General features: G+C 45.9%; 1 protein-coding gene across 2 annotated transcripts in view; it reads right to left on the minus strand.

The window, feature by feature from the left end:
* Positions 1-4,826: 4,826 nt before the first annotated feature.
* Positions 4,827-15,255, minus strand: part of LOC144730369 (TOM1-like protein 2) — a 62,686-nt gene continuing 52,257 nt past the window's right edge. The window contains exons 13-15 of one of the 2 annotated variants that reach the window (XM_078611141.1): positions 14,644-14,703; positions 8,714-8,762; positions 4,827-7,149 (exon numbers count right to left, since the gene is read on the minus strand). In XM_078611141.1, coding sequence (XP_078467267.1) covers positions 7,001-7,149; positions 8,714-8,762; positions 14,644-14,703 — 258 coding nt within the window. In that variant the 3' untranslated portion in view covers positions 4,827-7,000. The remainder of the gene's footprint in view (positions 7,150-8,713; positions 8,763-14,643; positions 14,704-15,255) is intronic. The other variant, XM_078611142.1, reaches the window with a different exon arrangement.

Raw genomic sequence — 15,255 nt, forward strand, 5'->3', positions numbered from 1 at the left:
AAAACAGGCCCATTGTGGGGCCTTCCTTTGCGTGAGGCTCAGGACAAATAGCCCCCTTTTTCCACCCAACTCTTACTCCCAATGACCTTGTTGCTAATATATGTATGTGCGTTGAACTTATTTCGCACCATACGTAGCCAACCATGCTAATTGGAGGTGCGGGTGAAGGACAACAAACTAAACATAAAAAGCAGTTCTAAAAAAACTAGTTTTCAATCTAGATTTAAAAGTGCACAGCTCCAGTGGCTTCCTATTATCTGAAGGAAGAGCGTTCCAGACGGCTGCAGAAGCGCATCTGAAAGCGCGTGATGCGGTGACCACCGTCTTTATTTGTTATTTGATGGTTAGCCAAAAGCCACTGCGAGGATGACCGGAGTTCACGTGATGGTTTCTGCTCCTTAACAAGACCAGCAAGGTGTTGTGGTTAATGTGTGGCAAGCACTTTACGTGTGATGAGCGCGACCTTATAATGTGTTCGTTCGGCAACCGGAAGCCAATGCAGCTTGGCAAGCACCGTACAGACAGTCAGATCTTGCAGTACCCGTCATGAAATGTGCCAAAAAAAATATGTACACGCTGCAGCTTGCTAATGTTGTTTTTGCCAGACGTCCCGTAGAGTAGTGAGTTGCAATAATCGAGCCTTGGCGATACCACGCTACATGCCACCATGTTGGCTATGCCACGACGCAATAGTGGTCGAATGTGTCGTATAGCCCTGATATGAAAATTGTAGGACATGTATCCCTTTAAAAAAGCTTCCTAACCATCCAAGTTTAATTGAGAGCAGTGGTACACAGTTATCAGTGTGGCCAATTATAGTGATAGGTGAGAGACTGTTCCCTTGTATTGGCATCGCGTTTGTTTTTGTTATGCAAGTTGAGTAACGGGGGGCGGTGTGGTATATGTCGGCTGATTTTAGTGGACAGAACAAAAACACATCGGCATATGCCAACTGGTAATTGCCCGAGCTCACAATATGTTTTTTTGTGCTACCGTGGGCGGTTCTCACATTTGCACATTGTTAATCTTTAATATGAGAAAGGCTTGTTGATGCTTGTATTAAAATATGTCAAAACAAGGCCATTTCAGGATAACACGTGGGACCCTGGGGAGGTCGGAAACGGGGCCGCACGTGGCGGCTCTTCAAGGGCCACTTCGTGACGGCCACTTTTTTAAGGACCCGCCGTCTCGTAGTCACCACCACGTGGCATTGCGCCTCTTGAAATATTGAGTTGTTTTTACCGAATTAGAAAAGAAAATGGCTCTTCTTGTTACGTTTAGTTGTCGACCCCTGCACTAGGCTAACGAGACCACCCTCCCGCCGTTTCAGTTGTACTTGCGTCCCTTCAAAGGCAATCGTTTGAATGGCGTTAGTGCTCAACGCACGTTCTTGTCGATGGAAATTTAACATCGCGATGGCAGGGTTGGCAATAATCCAAACAATGCAAAGTATTGACATGATATGCCAATATAGCCGTGTCGATCGTGAGGGTTGTTTGACCGCACATCGCCACGCTGGTCAGTGTGGTTTGAGGAAGGTGGGAGGGGGGGGCAGTTGAATCCAGAACCGGTTCAATTATTGTTCACCACTCATCTTGTTGGCTGAAAATCAAAACTCAGGTCACTGGGTTTAAAGCGCAATGCTCTCACCACCACGACACCGCTCCACTGTGAACTGAATTGTGAAGGTCAGGGTGCAGGAGCGGAGAGCACTTCAGCAATAAAGTAACTGGAGAGGAGACCCAGAGGCAGGCGACGAACGGGGAAGACCTGAAGCCAAATGTGGCGCATTGCAGGAGTAGAGGTCTGAGGTTGGGTGTCAACTCTGCAGCAAAGGCAAGATCTGGGTGAAGGAAGCGATGGTCTTGGCGTGGCACATACTGTTGGCAACGTTGTTTTTCTTCAGAACTGGTTTGGGCCTGCTCGTTGACCACATGTCCCGAAGCTGGTGAAAATGGTCCCACATTCTCAGCCAGTCAATTAAGTGCACACCAATTAACAGGCCGATGCCTCGTAAAGCCACGGAACACAGGCTGCTAAGAGGGCCCATTCCTTGGGCTCTCTTTCCGACATCTGCACCAGCCTGCTGTGCCACGATGACTTGACAGTTTCATGACCCCCTGAGACCTCACGTGGTGGACGGACTGGCTTCACCTTCACTGGCACTCATCATCATGTCACTGTTAACGAAGTTAGTGCATCTGGCAATTGAATTCCCTCGGCTGAGATTTTTGTACCAAATACCGTGCATGGCACAAGACTTTCACGGTAACAATATAGGAGTGCAGCGAGGCTGTGTAAACAACCCGCTTCATGAGAACTGGGTACAACATTCCATTTTAAACGCAATATTAAAATCAGGTGGTCGGGTGGATTAAGGGTCAGCACCGGCACTTCCTGAGATCCTGGGTTCAGATCTGGGCAACGGCTCGCGGTTTAAACCGGTTAATGAAATGTAGCGAGCTGACGGGTCTCGGGCTGGTCATCAATAAATGCACACACACACAAAAACTATCGTATTAAATTTAGTTTCGTACTTTAACTTGGCTAAACTCCAGCTCTTGAGAACGTTAAGTAAAATAAATTATTGGCGTGCCCGTTGCGCGAAAACCTTGGAGCAGTTCGTGTGGTAAGGTGCCCCCCCCCGCCCCCCCGTCATTAAAAAATATGATAAAAAGGCCACTTGAAAGAATATTTCCAAATTTCGGTGAATATTTCACCGGCCGTCCGCCGACAGATGGGGGGAAAACACTGATCTGTGCGACGTGACGTTCAGAGGACATTTGGAATAATCCGGGGAAAATAAGACTGCAACTTGTTTGAAAAAATGGATGCGGATTTATGCTGTAATGTTTGGCATGAGAGGGATCACAATTGGCATATGTTTCTCGTGCAGCATTGGGGTTTTAGTTGGCAGCTGCAGTTAAGTGTTAGGTGGAATTATGGTCAGATGTAGGTATAGCGCCAGGGTTAGTTTTATTTACGGTTAAAGTGTTCGGATAATAATTTACATTTATAAGGCGCGATTCATCTCGGGATCTCAGTGCGCCATGCATGAAATAAGGACATATAAATACTACTGAGTTAAGGTTGGTCTAGCACTTTTAGTATGCCCATCGCTGCAATATTTTTCCGAGCGCTACACTTTTTTTTGTAAATCACAGCACAGCACAGGGCCGAACATTTTTTTTGGTACACGGAGTGCCATCGTATTCTCGTGGTCACACGAATCACGTGGGCACGTGAACTAAACTGAACTCGCACGTGACACACACACGTCCAGTGTCTCAACCGCAAGCTTCACAAGTGCAAGTGTTTGTATGGCAGCGTGGTAGGTAATGCTACTCGATGGGCTTGGACGCCTGTTGTCAGTTAAGACATCGGCAGAAAGAACATCAAAATCACATGTGCCGAATGTGTTTGCCTGTGTCTGCAGTGCCAGTGCAATGGTTTTAGCCCAGCGATGAGTGGCAGCCAAGCCTCATCAAATCTGTCTCGAATTTCCGAATGTCCCCGCTCCTCTTAGTAGCCTGCTTGCAAATACCAGCGACTGCTGTTTGAATGTGTACACTTTCTTACAATACCGTGTAGAATTACGAAGTCATCTATGGCCAAATCACCCCAAATATGCCCAGTCTTCAATCCCATCCATACTCGCCGACTTCAAAACAACTCACAACAGCTGTGGAAAGTCAATGGTTGTTCTATTGGACCAGAGTTGCTATCAAAGTTCAAGGCGCGGCCCTGCAATTGCTCGCTCACGGCACTGCTGGCAGAAGGGTTTCCCAACAAGAGAGATCTGGAGTGCCACTCGACAGCTTATTTTGGCCTTCTCTTCCACAATGGCCAGACGTCTTGGGACAAGTGAGAGAACACACACTTTACCACGCCAGACGTTTTGGGAGAATTTCGATCACCTGCGTCGCCAATGAATAGGTTCACCGCCCAACACACGTTTAAGCATATGGACACGGACATGTTAATATTAAATGTACAAACTTGCTTCAACGTTCAAAGCAAATGTAGTGGAGCAGACCAAGATGCAGTCCCATTTTGACTGTGTTACAACCATACACAAATGCAACGTAGGAGCACAAAGGAGCACGCCGCAGTGGCGAGATGTTAACCACCTCGCCTGGTCTACCTGTGGTTGTGGGCTCAATGCGATCCTGACGCCTGCTCTATATTGAGTGTGCGTGTCCTTGTCCCCGTGGTCGCGTTGACTTTTCTCCGGGTCCTCCGGTTTTCCCTCCACGTTTAGAAACGCGTTTTGGAGTATTTGGTTGCTATGAATTTCCACTCAATAAGCCACTTTACTGAGCTATCATTTGTGGCCAGGTAATTTCTGAAAAATAACTTTTTAGCTCAGTGGGCCTTAGTGAAATAGCAAGTTTAGTTGAGAGTAGGCTAGCTTCACCAATCGGCAACGTCACCACTCATGCCGTTTGCACGCAGTTCAATGCTGTCGAGACGTCCTTATCAGTTAACTGTCGAGTTATATCTTTAGTGGAAATGGGCAAGTGTCTCTTCAATGTCCAACCTCCTGTCCAAATGAGCAGTCCAAATGTGAACACCAGTCGACGAGTAGGTCACGTGTGGTGGGGTTGGTCCTTCCCACCACTTCCGAGACCAGTGTGGAAGAGTAGGCCAAATACCCTCCCCTAGAGGGGGGGGGGGGCTCTCGAGATTTCACTCGTGGAGGCTCTAGCTCCAGGAGTGACGCAGGCCAGACATTGCAGGGCTGCACCTTTAATGATTACTTCCCTGTGGTTTCCCTCGTCTTCTTGCAAGTCAATTTCAAGTAAAAAAAGAACTTTGAAATGAAATGCATTTAACTTGCGATATTTTATTACAACTTTTTATATGCTTTTCACAGGCTACATGCACACTGGAGCCTTACAGGTTTTCCAAAATTTACAAAATGGCTACATTCAAATGTTGGCATACGACCGTTTTCGAATCATTTCGGAGCAACTGGGCAGGGTCTTTGCGGTTGTGTTGCTGCGTCAGCTCTCCGGCGCGTTTTCAGGTGGAACCCGCGAGTCTCCCAGCACGATGTTGATGAAGCCCCTTCCGATTCGCACGGCTGGCTACGTACGGCTCGAAAGAAGTTCAGCACACATACAGGCAGCTCCCAGGACGTGGAGCGAAACGTCAGACATTGTGCCGAACAACACGCGGGAACACCCTGAAAAGACGTTGGAGACACGGTTTTGTTTGGATGACTAATCTGTGACTGGCCATGCCGAATTTCAAATCATTACCTCATGAGTGATTTCTGCACAAGAGTGGAATAATCATCAGTTACGCAGTCAAAGAAAGCAGAAGCTCACGTCATTGGGGAATGTAGAAGAGAAAGCGTGAAACTAATCCGGGTCATCTCCGACCCATCTCTCAACACACGTACGCTCGAAAAAATGCTACTTCGATATTGTGAACGGAGCACAGTAATTTCCTGTCCATCTGCCAAAGTACATTACGCCATCAGAGCTGGCACAAGATTATTGTGTCGAAATAGAGTGACCACCATCAAACCCTGCCACACGCAAAAACCCGGTTTAATTTGCATTCCCAACTCGGGGTCAAACTCATGACCTCAGCGTCCTGATCATGGTGCCCCTCAAACACCCAAAGTGACTCGGGCATCTTTGAAGATTCACTTCCAAAAATGTGCCAATGTGAATTCCGCAATGCCCACCAACTTGCAAAATGGCCCTTTTATAAGCGGCGTTAATTGTAACCAACACTCTGGTGTGCACGTAGGATCATTACAAAATAAAATAAACATGACCAGACGTTTTTTCCAGCAAACAGATTCACGTAATTGATGTTGTGGTTTGGAAACAATCACTCAAATAATCGTCGTAACGAACACAGCTTATTCTATGCATACTTGCTTTGCGCGTCACTGTACAGAAATAACCCATTCACCTACAGAACGGCCACGGCGCTTGCCGCACACATCTCGCTGGAGACGGTGCCTCAAGGAGGATAATTTACGCTTTAGGCTGCGGGGCGCTCCGAGCCTAAACCCACGACGTCGCCAAGCCGCGTCCAAAAAAAATAAATCTGCAGTGAAAAGCACAAGGGGGAGGGAGAACACCACTCTTTGTCACGAGAATACTCGATATGCCCGCAGGCTCCGGGGCCTGCAGGTGAAAGGGTTACCCACGGCAAGCAGATACAGCTCATCGGCGGACAAATGATTACATCACAATCTGCGTATGATGCGAATTTGGCAGCTGATAAAACACAATTTCTTATGTTCACATTCGTAAAATAATTACTTTACTGCCACTGCCTTTCCTCCCACAATTATGCTCCCGACCACCCACTTCATCCTTTTCCCTTTCATAAACATCCATACCCTCCCACCACCCACCACCAAACCTCTCAATAAGCGATGGTATTAGCAACCACTCCACTCATCTCCGATGGGTTTTATTTACCCGGCCACATCTCTTTTTTTTTTGTTTCACCTCAAACGTTTCGCTTGTTTTTCAGTTCTTAATGAGCAGCGTATACGACCGCCACCTAGATACAAAACGTGATTTGCATTTCTGGATGGCGTTACAGGCCAAGGCCAGTCCTCTTTGTGTTGGGAGGAACAAATAAGAAGAGACAGGCCGCCACTCGAAATCGTTCGACGGACCTACGTTACCAGAATGTAGCGACTGCGGCTGTTTGCAGACGAGCGAGTAATTCACTGTGTGCTCCGCGATTTAGACTGAAGCCCCCTTCAAGAGTTGAGCTCGACCGAATTGAGTGCAAATCCAAAAGACTAATGCGACAAAAATGTTTTGTCTGTAATCTTTCAGGTGACCAGGCAAATATGACACACGTGAGAACGTGGTTATTAATCTCTGTTTGAAGCTTTGTACGTCATCAACCCAGTGGTGTTGGTTCAGTGCTCCCGAACACGCCCGTTGGCATTTAGCTCTCCTCTCGCTCCACAAAACCACCCGGTTGACCCCCCCCGACCCCCGCCGCAGACGTGATTTTAAAGGGCAAAGAGAGAATCTTCCGTCTTGTCCATCTTCTTCTTGCCTTGGACGGACGAGCGAGCTGGGCCCTCGCTCGGCGGGGGCATCGGGAGGTCAGGCAGCTTCTCTGCAACGGTCGCTCTCGAAGCCAGAAACGAGTCGAACGCTGACGGAGGGAAACAAGGAGACGGAGGGGAGAATTACTCAAAAACGCAGATTCCTCCGTGGGGTGGTTACAAATCCATATTAGAAACATACATCCAAAGTAACCTCGCCCGAGACTTACATTTTATTAAAAGTGCCGTGGGTAAGTTTTATATCCTGTGGGAAAGTCTGGCCCCGGTGCGACGGAGCAATTGTGGATAACAATGCGGCGCTACCGAGCAGGATATGGGGAATAAGAAAGGGACGCGTGACTCCTGGACAAAAAGCACGATTGAAATTTAAAACCGTTAACAATAAATTCCAGCGCGCGCGTTTGACACATCTTGTCTACATTGGACATCTGACTGACACCGCGTGTAATGGGGGAACAACAGCAGAATCCAAAATCAACTAACACGTGCAAATAACAGATCTGTGGGATGCGTTGGGGAGGGGTTGAAGGTGAAAACACATGCAAATATCATTGGGCATTTAACTCGATTGCTCCCAAATGTTCCAGCTGTGACAGGCAGTGACGAGCAGAGAGGCTTGGTTTTATTAAGTGACCTCTCACATGCATGCCCCTCCATGTGGAACGTGGGTGTGCCATCCAGGGAAACTAACCGAACTATTAACTATTTGTAATTTACCAGCTTAAGGCCCACAGAGCTGCATAGCTCTTTTACAGAAGCGACTTGACCACAAATGATAACGCAACTAAGTGGATTATCGTGTGGATATTTAAGCAACCAAATACTCTAAACGCACGTTGATTCTAAATGTGGAGGACCCGGAGAAAAGTCCACGCAACTACGAAGAGAACGCGTAAACTCCAAATATACAGCAGGCGTCAGGGTCGGGATGGAACCCACGACCTCCTGCATACCTGGCGAGGGAATTAACATCTCGCCACCGCGGCGGGAAGGCAGCACTGTGAGCATGTGTCACACGAGGTAATTTTATGAAACGCAGAACGCCGAATAATAAACAATCTCAAGGGGGCCTCTTCTCGGTTAAAACGAAACAAAGGCAAGTGATGGATGAAATTCTAGATTTGAAGCTTTCGTGACTGCAAGGATTCATACTCTTAGTTCTGTCGGTACCGAACTTTACCGAAAAAACTAAGAGTATGATGGATGAAACCCAATGGGCACTCAAGTTGCGAGAAGAAACTATTTGACCGAATAAAATGTAACTCTCAAAAAATGGGCTCTCACAAAAAAAGGCAGCAAAATAATTAGAGAGACGAGGTTCTGAATTGTATCCGGTACAAAATATTCGCAGCGCCTTTTTGGCTAGCCATCGAACAAAGACGGCCACTGCATCGCACGCTTCCAGAAGAGCTTCTGCGGCCATCTGGAACGCTCTTCCTTCCGATATTAGGAAGCCACTGGAGCGATGCACTTTCAAATAATGTAAATTGAAAAAAAAATTCTTTAGAACTGCGTTTAGTGTTTAGATTGTTGTCCTTCCTCCGCACCTCCTATTAGGTACGGTTGGCTACGTATGGTGCAAAAGAAGTTCAACATACATACAAGCCAACGCTGTGAGATGCCACACGAGATAAGCGATGATGTGAACTCTACCTTCAGTCGTCCCAGAAGTGGCCACTTCTGCCGTCTCATCTCCTTTCCCCTGAAAAATACAATTAACGAATTTCAATACAAACTAACAAGACAAATATCACCTGTACAGCTGTTAGCGAGCACCAATTAAGGGCCCGGCACGGCACACAAGGGGGTGGGTGGCCAGAACCACCTTCGTCTGCCCACTGGTGATGTTTAAAACACTGCACCAGGTACTCATGAGGGTCAGTCGACCTCGGGGAGCCTCAGGACCGGTTCAGATAATTGTCACTGGCATTGGCGTTGAGTGGGAATTTAACTCGCGTCACCGGATTTGTAGTGCAGCGCTCTAACTGCTGCACCACCCGTGCCCCATTCACCAGGCACTCACACAGCATGTGTAGATTCATACAGGGTTACATAGAACAATCTATTCATTATATCAACACAGTTACAGCATCTCACATTTCAAGTATTATTATTTGCAATAGCCAGAGAACTGCGATCCGTTCCATGTCTATTAGCGGAAGGACACATGTTGGAGAATGTGCGATTCTGTATAGTTTCCAGAAGTTAATCAGTGTGTTCATTCATTCAGATGAAAAAGTGGTGTAAAATCTGTAGAAACTGCATGAATGTGAATGCAGCACCCACAACTAATGCTAAAGGGCTTCAAAAATTAGTTTAGACGCTCTGCTCACGTGACGAAAAGAAACACTATTCCCGTTAAATGTGAACGGTGAGAAAATATAAATAATTCCGACACGTGGTTACTTGTTGAGTTTCCCCAACAGCATGTGTTTTGAATTAAGTGAAGGTGTTCTACTCGTCGCATGCATTTTCTGGAACATTCGATGGGCCGGTAAGCGGAACTACCTTCGGCGTGATTTTACAGACGACATCAAACTACAATCAGAGCTGTTGTTGCAGTATCAGCAAACAATAACCCAAATAAACTCTGCCGTGACAAAAAAAACGAGTAATCTTTATGGTGCACAGTTAGTTACAAATTGGGCACACATGGGTGTTTCTATCAGTCGGGAACATCACTGCAAGATGTACAATGCGATGGGTCACGTGCCCACAGAACTGTCCGTGGCATGGACACGAATTAAGTACAAAAAGCAGTGAAAGCTGCGGATCCACTGACAGGGGAAAGTTTGGGAAGCTCTCATTGAAACAAGAACACAATGTGCGCATTAAAACTTGTAAAGCATGTATATGGTGTTGACAGTTAAACGTTGAACTGTTATTAGACTTTGAAACCTGCTATGGTAACATTTGATCTCCTCTCACAATGTGGAATGAGAGAAGTTGGATCTTACGAGGTTGGTATTAAGGCAACTGATATAATAGGAGGGCTGATCAATAAATCCAGTCCATATAAAAGTGGTACTGCTACAACATCAAGTGAGAAAGTTCAGTTACATGCTGCATGCGTTACTTTCACAGATGGCAAAACGTCACCGGCGATGGTCTAACTCAGGGGTCGGCAACCTACGGCTCCGGAGCCGCATGCGGCTCTTTACGGGCTGCTTCTTGACGATATGTACGTATGTACAGTATGTACTCAGATGCATTGCGGCTCTTGAAATACTGAATTTTGTACCGAATTGGAAAGAAATGGCTCTTCTTGTTATTTTGGTTGCCGACCCCTGGTCTAACTCCATCATTATTTACAGGTGTTTGAAATCATCTTGTTTTGTGCGTTAACTGAAAAACAGAGAAACCCGAGCTCTGAGCAGCCGTAAATTATCGTTAAAGGACATGACCCCACAAGAAACCCATGACAGACACAGGAAACAAACACTCAATTGATAAGAAGCGGTGTGTGTGCAGAATTTAAACGTGGACGATGTTGCACGGCAAACCTATTTCAATGCAGTTTATTATCTTATTATGAAGCCACTGGGGAGGAGCTATGGGGTTTTAAACCGAGACTGAAAACTCATTAATTTTTTACTGCTTTTTGTGTTGTCCTTCTTCCCCGCACGTCCGGTTGGCCATGTACGGTGCGAAAGAAGTTCAACGTACATACACGGAATACCATCGTCTGATCAGTTTTCTGAGACTGCTTGGTTTTTTTGTTGCTGTAAATATGATTGCACACAAGCCGTATTGACCGGCGATTTGGGAGTTGAACAAACGGCGTCTGCGGGATGGGGCGATTCAAGATGCTGATCATCGACCAGAGTCGGCCAACAGACTCCTCGATTGGGACCAACAAAATCTAGGACAGTTTAATACCACGCGAGGCTTTCGCTTACCAATATTATCCATAAGAGGTTTTTTTGTTGGTTAGATCGCTTAAATATAAATGTGTTGTTAAACCCGCCACCACCCGACACAGCCAATTATGAAGGTTTGTCACGTAAACAGAACATTGCAATTCGTTACCAGTATAGCACAACGGTTGTTATGGAGAGTAAATCCACAACAATCAGAGTACGACGTTTTGCCGGTAATTACAACCAGCATCATCAGGTGACAGCCAGATTTGTAGAGAAATCCTCCTGTTTCGTTCTTAAATAGGGAGATAGATGTGATGTCGTCACTTGTGAACCCCTCATGTGCGAAGGCCAGAGGGGGGGGGGGGGGGCGTGCAATCTAACTGGATGTGCGAGTGGTTAAAAACGTGGCTCCAATCTTTTTCCGTGGACTACTCGAGCAAGCACAGCACGAGAGCGTCCAGTGTAATCCCCACGGATCACTCCCATCAACAACTTTTTTTTTGAGCTGGACAGAGCCCACTTCAGTTGAGACTTTAAATTGTTCACCAAATGATGGCTCACGTTTTTTTTTTAATATGCAAATGGTGGGCGGTCACATAATGAATGATGATTTGGAACAAGGGCGATACGCTATCACGTGGCAGTATCATGCAGACCTAATCACAGCATTAAGCAATTCGAGCAAAGAGGTGAAGGAAGCTGAATGTGTTCACCACGTACACACAATCGTGCTGTTCACAAGTTCTGCGTCTCAGTGGGCTGTTAGTCATGATTCCAGATATCATTTGGGCAATCGACACCCCACAGACACCAAACCTGGCTCTCTCAAGTGACCTCCGTGGGTTGACACTGATGACCATCGCTTGCGGGGAAAGCACATTTCTCGTGAAAATGAGGGTGTGTGTGCCATTGAACGAGTAATGCGAGGAGCAAGGTCCTTCTTGTAGACGGGGATTACAACTTTAAGCATTGAGAGACCCTTCTTTTAAATACAACACTTTTTCTGGATTACTCATAATTTATTTAAGTCGTATTTTAAGGAATATTTTATGTTCCCGAGGAAACTACATGTGGGGGGGGGGTAACCGCGACGTTCCAGGAGATAATGAATAAATTAAAAGCATGAGGCACAATGAGATACATTGAAATTTTTTGGGGTAGCGGTTACAAAAGGTTAGAGTTCACGTTGAGAGAATTGTTGATAACCAGCAATTGACTCAAAGTAAGAGAAGGGATTGTACGGATTAGCCGATTAGTTGCATTCAAGGAAATTTAAAAGAGACAAACAAAAAATAATAAATATCAAACTAAAACTATAAAAAACATTTTTTATTTTAACCAAGAAAGGCCCACGGAGCTGTGTAGCTCTTTTTTAGAAGCGACCTGGCCACAAATGATAGCTCAACGAAGTGGCTTATCGTGTGGACATTTTTAGCAGCCAAATACTCTCAACGCGCGTGTCAAAATGTAGAGGGAAAAACTGGTTAAAATCCACGCGACCACGGGGAGATATTCAAACTCCAAATATATACAGGGGTAAGGGTTGGGATCGAACCCACGACGGCCTCCTGTACACCGGGTGAGGTAGTCAACATCTTGCCACCGTGGCGAGTGTATGCATGTCAAATATGGTAGCGGTGATGGCAAGAGACAGTCGACATTGCGGTGCACAGCCAATGAAACAAGGAATAAGCACATCAAGTGGCTTAGTGGCTCAACGAAGAGGGAAGCAAGCACATATTTTCCAAATTCAAATGAATCCCCAGAAGCAAAAGCTTTTATTTTTACTCGTGTCAACTTTTACTTGCAGAAACTTTACTCGGTGGTCTGTGCTCCGATGTGGATGTGAAGCGGGCCAATCACAAAGAGCCTACAGTTTCAAATAAATGTGTGTTTTTAAGAAGGTTGTTAAAACTTTTAATAGATAGACAAGATGAGAAACACAAGTGTATTACATATAGAAGGTACACAATTAAAATAAGAATAGTTAAAGGCAAGTTATATTCCTTTGGAAATGCTAATGAGAAAACAACAGACCGAATGCGATGTTTTGACTGGGAAATTATAGGCACGGCTAATTAAGTCACGTGAGCGATTTTAACGATTGGACGGAACTGGGAGGAGTATCCAACGCAGAGTTCCTGAGCAAATATCATGGACAGGGGTAGATAGAAGGAAGGCCAGGATCGCTGACGTCTTTGACAAAGGACAGGGCCTCTCTCTTCTCCAATCACTACCCCAAACCACCGGCTTCACCGATGCAGTGAAATAAAGATTTCCCTCCGTTTCGCCACGCGAACATGTTTCAGTCCCAACGGCCTTTGGACTCCTTGACACGAAGGATCAGTTCCAACATATGAACCGATTTCCAACTTCTGGATCTCATCAGCGGTCGGGCTTGATAAACAAATATTGCTCGGGTAACCAGATGTTACAGCTTATCTTATATAGGTTTATATAGGGCCTTATTACAAGCCGCTTAAACCCATTATAAAATTGTACGTAAGATGACAGTGGTTGAGAGAAAGAGCGGGGTAATTAAAAGTGGCGGTGGGAGTTTTGGTGACAGTTAGGAGAACAGGCGGGCGAGTTTGAGGAGGGGTTGATCTAGAAAGCCGATGGGCTGAAAATCATTAGTGTTGTTATGTGGCGAGGCTGACGGAAGTGTGCTTATTTATATCATTGCCCTCGCAGTTCCACAACACCACGCGGGCCTCTTTCCACAGCTGCAGTGTAAGGCGACGTCGTAGCTCAGTGCAACCAACACAACTGCAAATTCTGTTCAGTGACCGTGTGCAACTTTCAGTCACCGGACATTTGGAATTGTCACAGGCGGCAAAACCGGTGACCGCGAGACATGTCCGTCCATCAAAGTATGCATCTTTGTATTTAATATTTTACTCAACAAATAAATGTGCCAGTTTTTCCCCCAGTTTTACTCCCGACTGTGCTCGTAGCATTACGGCGAGTCCATGTGGAATTCTCACAGCATTGGCAGCCTTCGTGTTAGAGAACAGCTAGTAGAAGAAGCGGATATACTGCAGAGTTGCCTCTAAGAACCCTTCTCGTGACCCCCCGGTAGCTTTTGCCACCTCCTCTGCAGACAACAGTAACGTTCTTCACTTGGCAGTCTAAACAATGTTTAACTCTCAGAGCTACCATTTAGCCAACTTGCATGTATGTTGAGGTTCTTTTGCACCGTATGTCGCCCCCACTTAAGTGCAGAAACCAAATTCTACGTGATCGTTTGTTTGTGCAATCATCGTTGATCGGGCTGAGATCATCCACTTGCGACGCTTAAGAAGAGACGGCCGCTCACGACCTCAGCGGTGCCAGCTGAACGGTCTGACCTCAAGAGTCCCCAGGGACACGTAAAATATTCCGTCTTTACAATCGAGATGTCTACTACTAATAATAATCATTTACATTTATTTGTTAGGCGCCTTCCACTAATGTCTCAGGGCGCCTACTACGGTAAGCAAAGCCCTTAAAAAAACTCAATGCACCAGAGAAGCCGACTTCACCAAGAGCGGATGCGCGTGTATTCACCTGCAGCGTTTGAACCGTGCAGACTCGGGGCTGTGGCGCGCGGGCACGAGCGCGCAGGCCGCGTGTGAAATGTGGCAGGTTTAAAGAGCGTTTGGCACGGTGGATGGGAAAAAAACAACGTATCAAGAAAATAATCAGAAGGGGGGTGGGGGGGAACCAAGGTCCTCTCACCGAATCGGCCAAGAGCCATGCATCTACCTCGTCTTTTGAGGACACATGCGTGACCGGGATCTGTATGAAACACAACAGAAAGAATAACAGTGACCAACAACATAAAACACCGCACAACAAATAGAAAATGCAAATTAAACCACCATGCAATGAACAGAAACCAAAACAAACCCACGGGGTGTTGAAATAAATAGTTCCGTATGCCGTCTACGAGCGGCCAGCGTGAATAGGCCGTTGTTTTCTGTGCTGCTCTGCGACTATCAGATGAAACACAAAACCAGACGGTTTTTAATCTTTAAGTACAAGTCGAGGAAATTTTTTCACGGTCGTGGCTTTGAACTCCAGACGATGATTTTTGTTTTTAATCCAACGACCCGCGATGTTGATGCTAGTCTCCCTGACCATGACAGGGGGAGCATATTTTTTTATATTTCGATGTTATGAAAATCAAATTAAAATAAAAAAATTTTTAAATGCTAATTGTGAAATCACATCCAAAGCGATAACATTAGGTATTAAAGATACATTTGGGAAAGGCATATATGCAACATTATGTAATTTTGGCATTTAACACAGATTTATTTGCTGAAGGTCTCACAAGGCTATGACTGG

The sequence above is a fragment of the Lampetra planeri genome, chromosome 35, assembly GCF_965212315.1.
Source record: "Lampetra planeri chromosome 35, kcLamPlan1.2.h2, whole genome shotgun sequence".
NCBI classification, from domain to species: domain Eukaryota; kingdom Metazoa; phylum Chordata; class Hyperoartia; order Petromyzontiformes; family Petromyzontidae; genus Lampetra; species Lampetra planeri.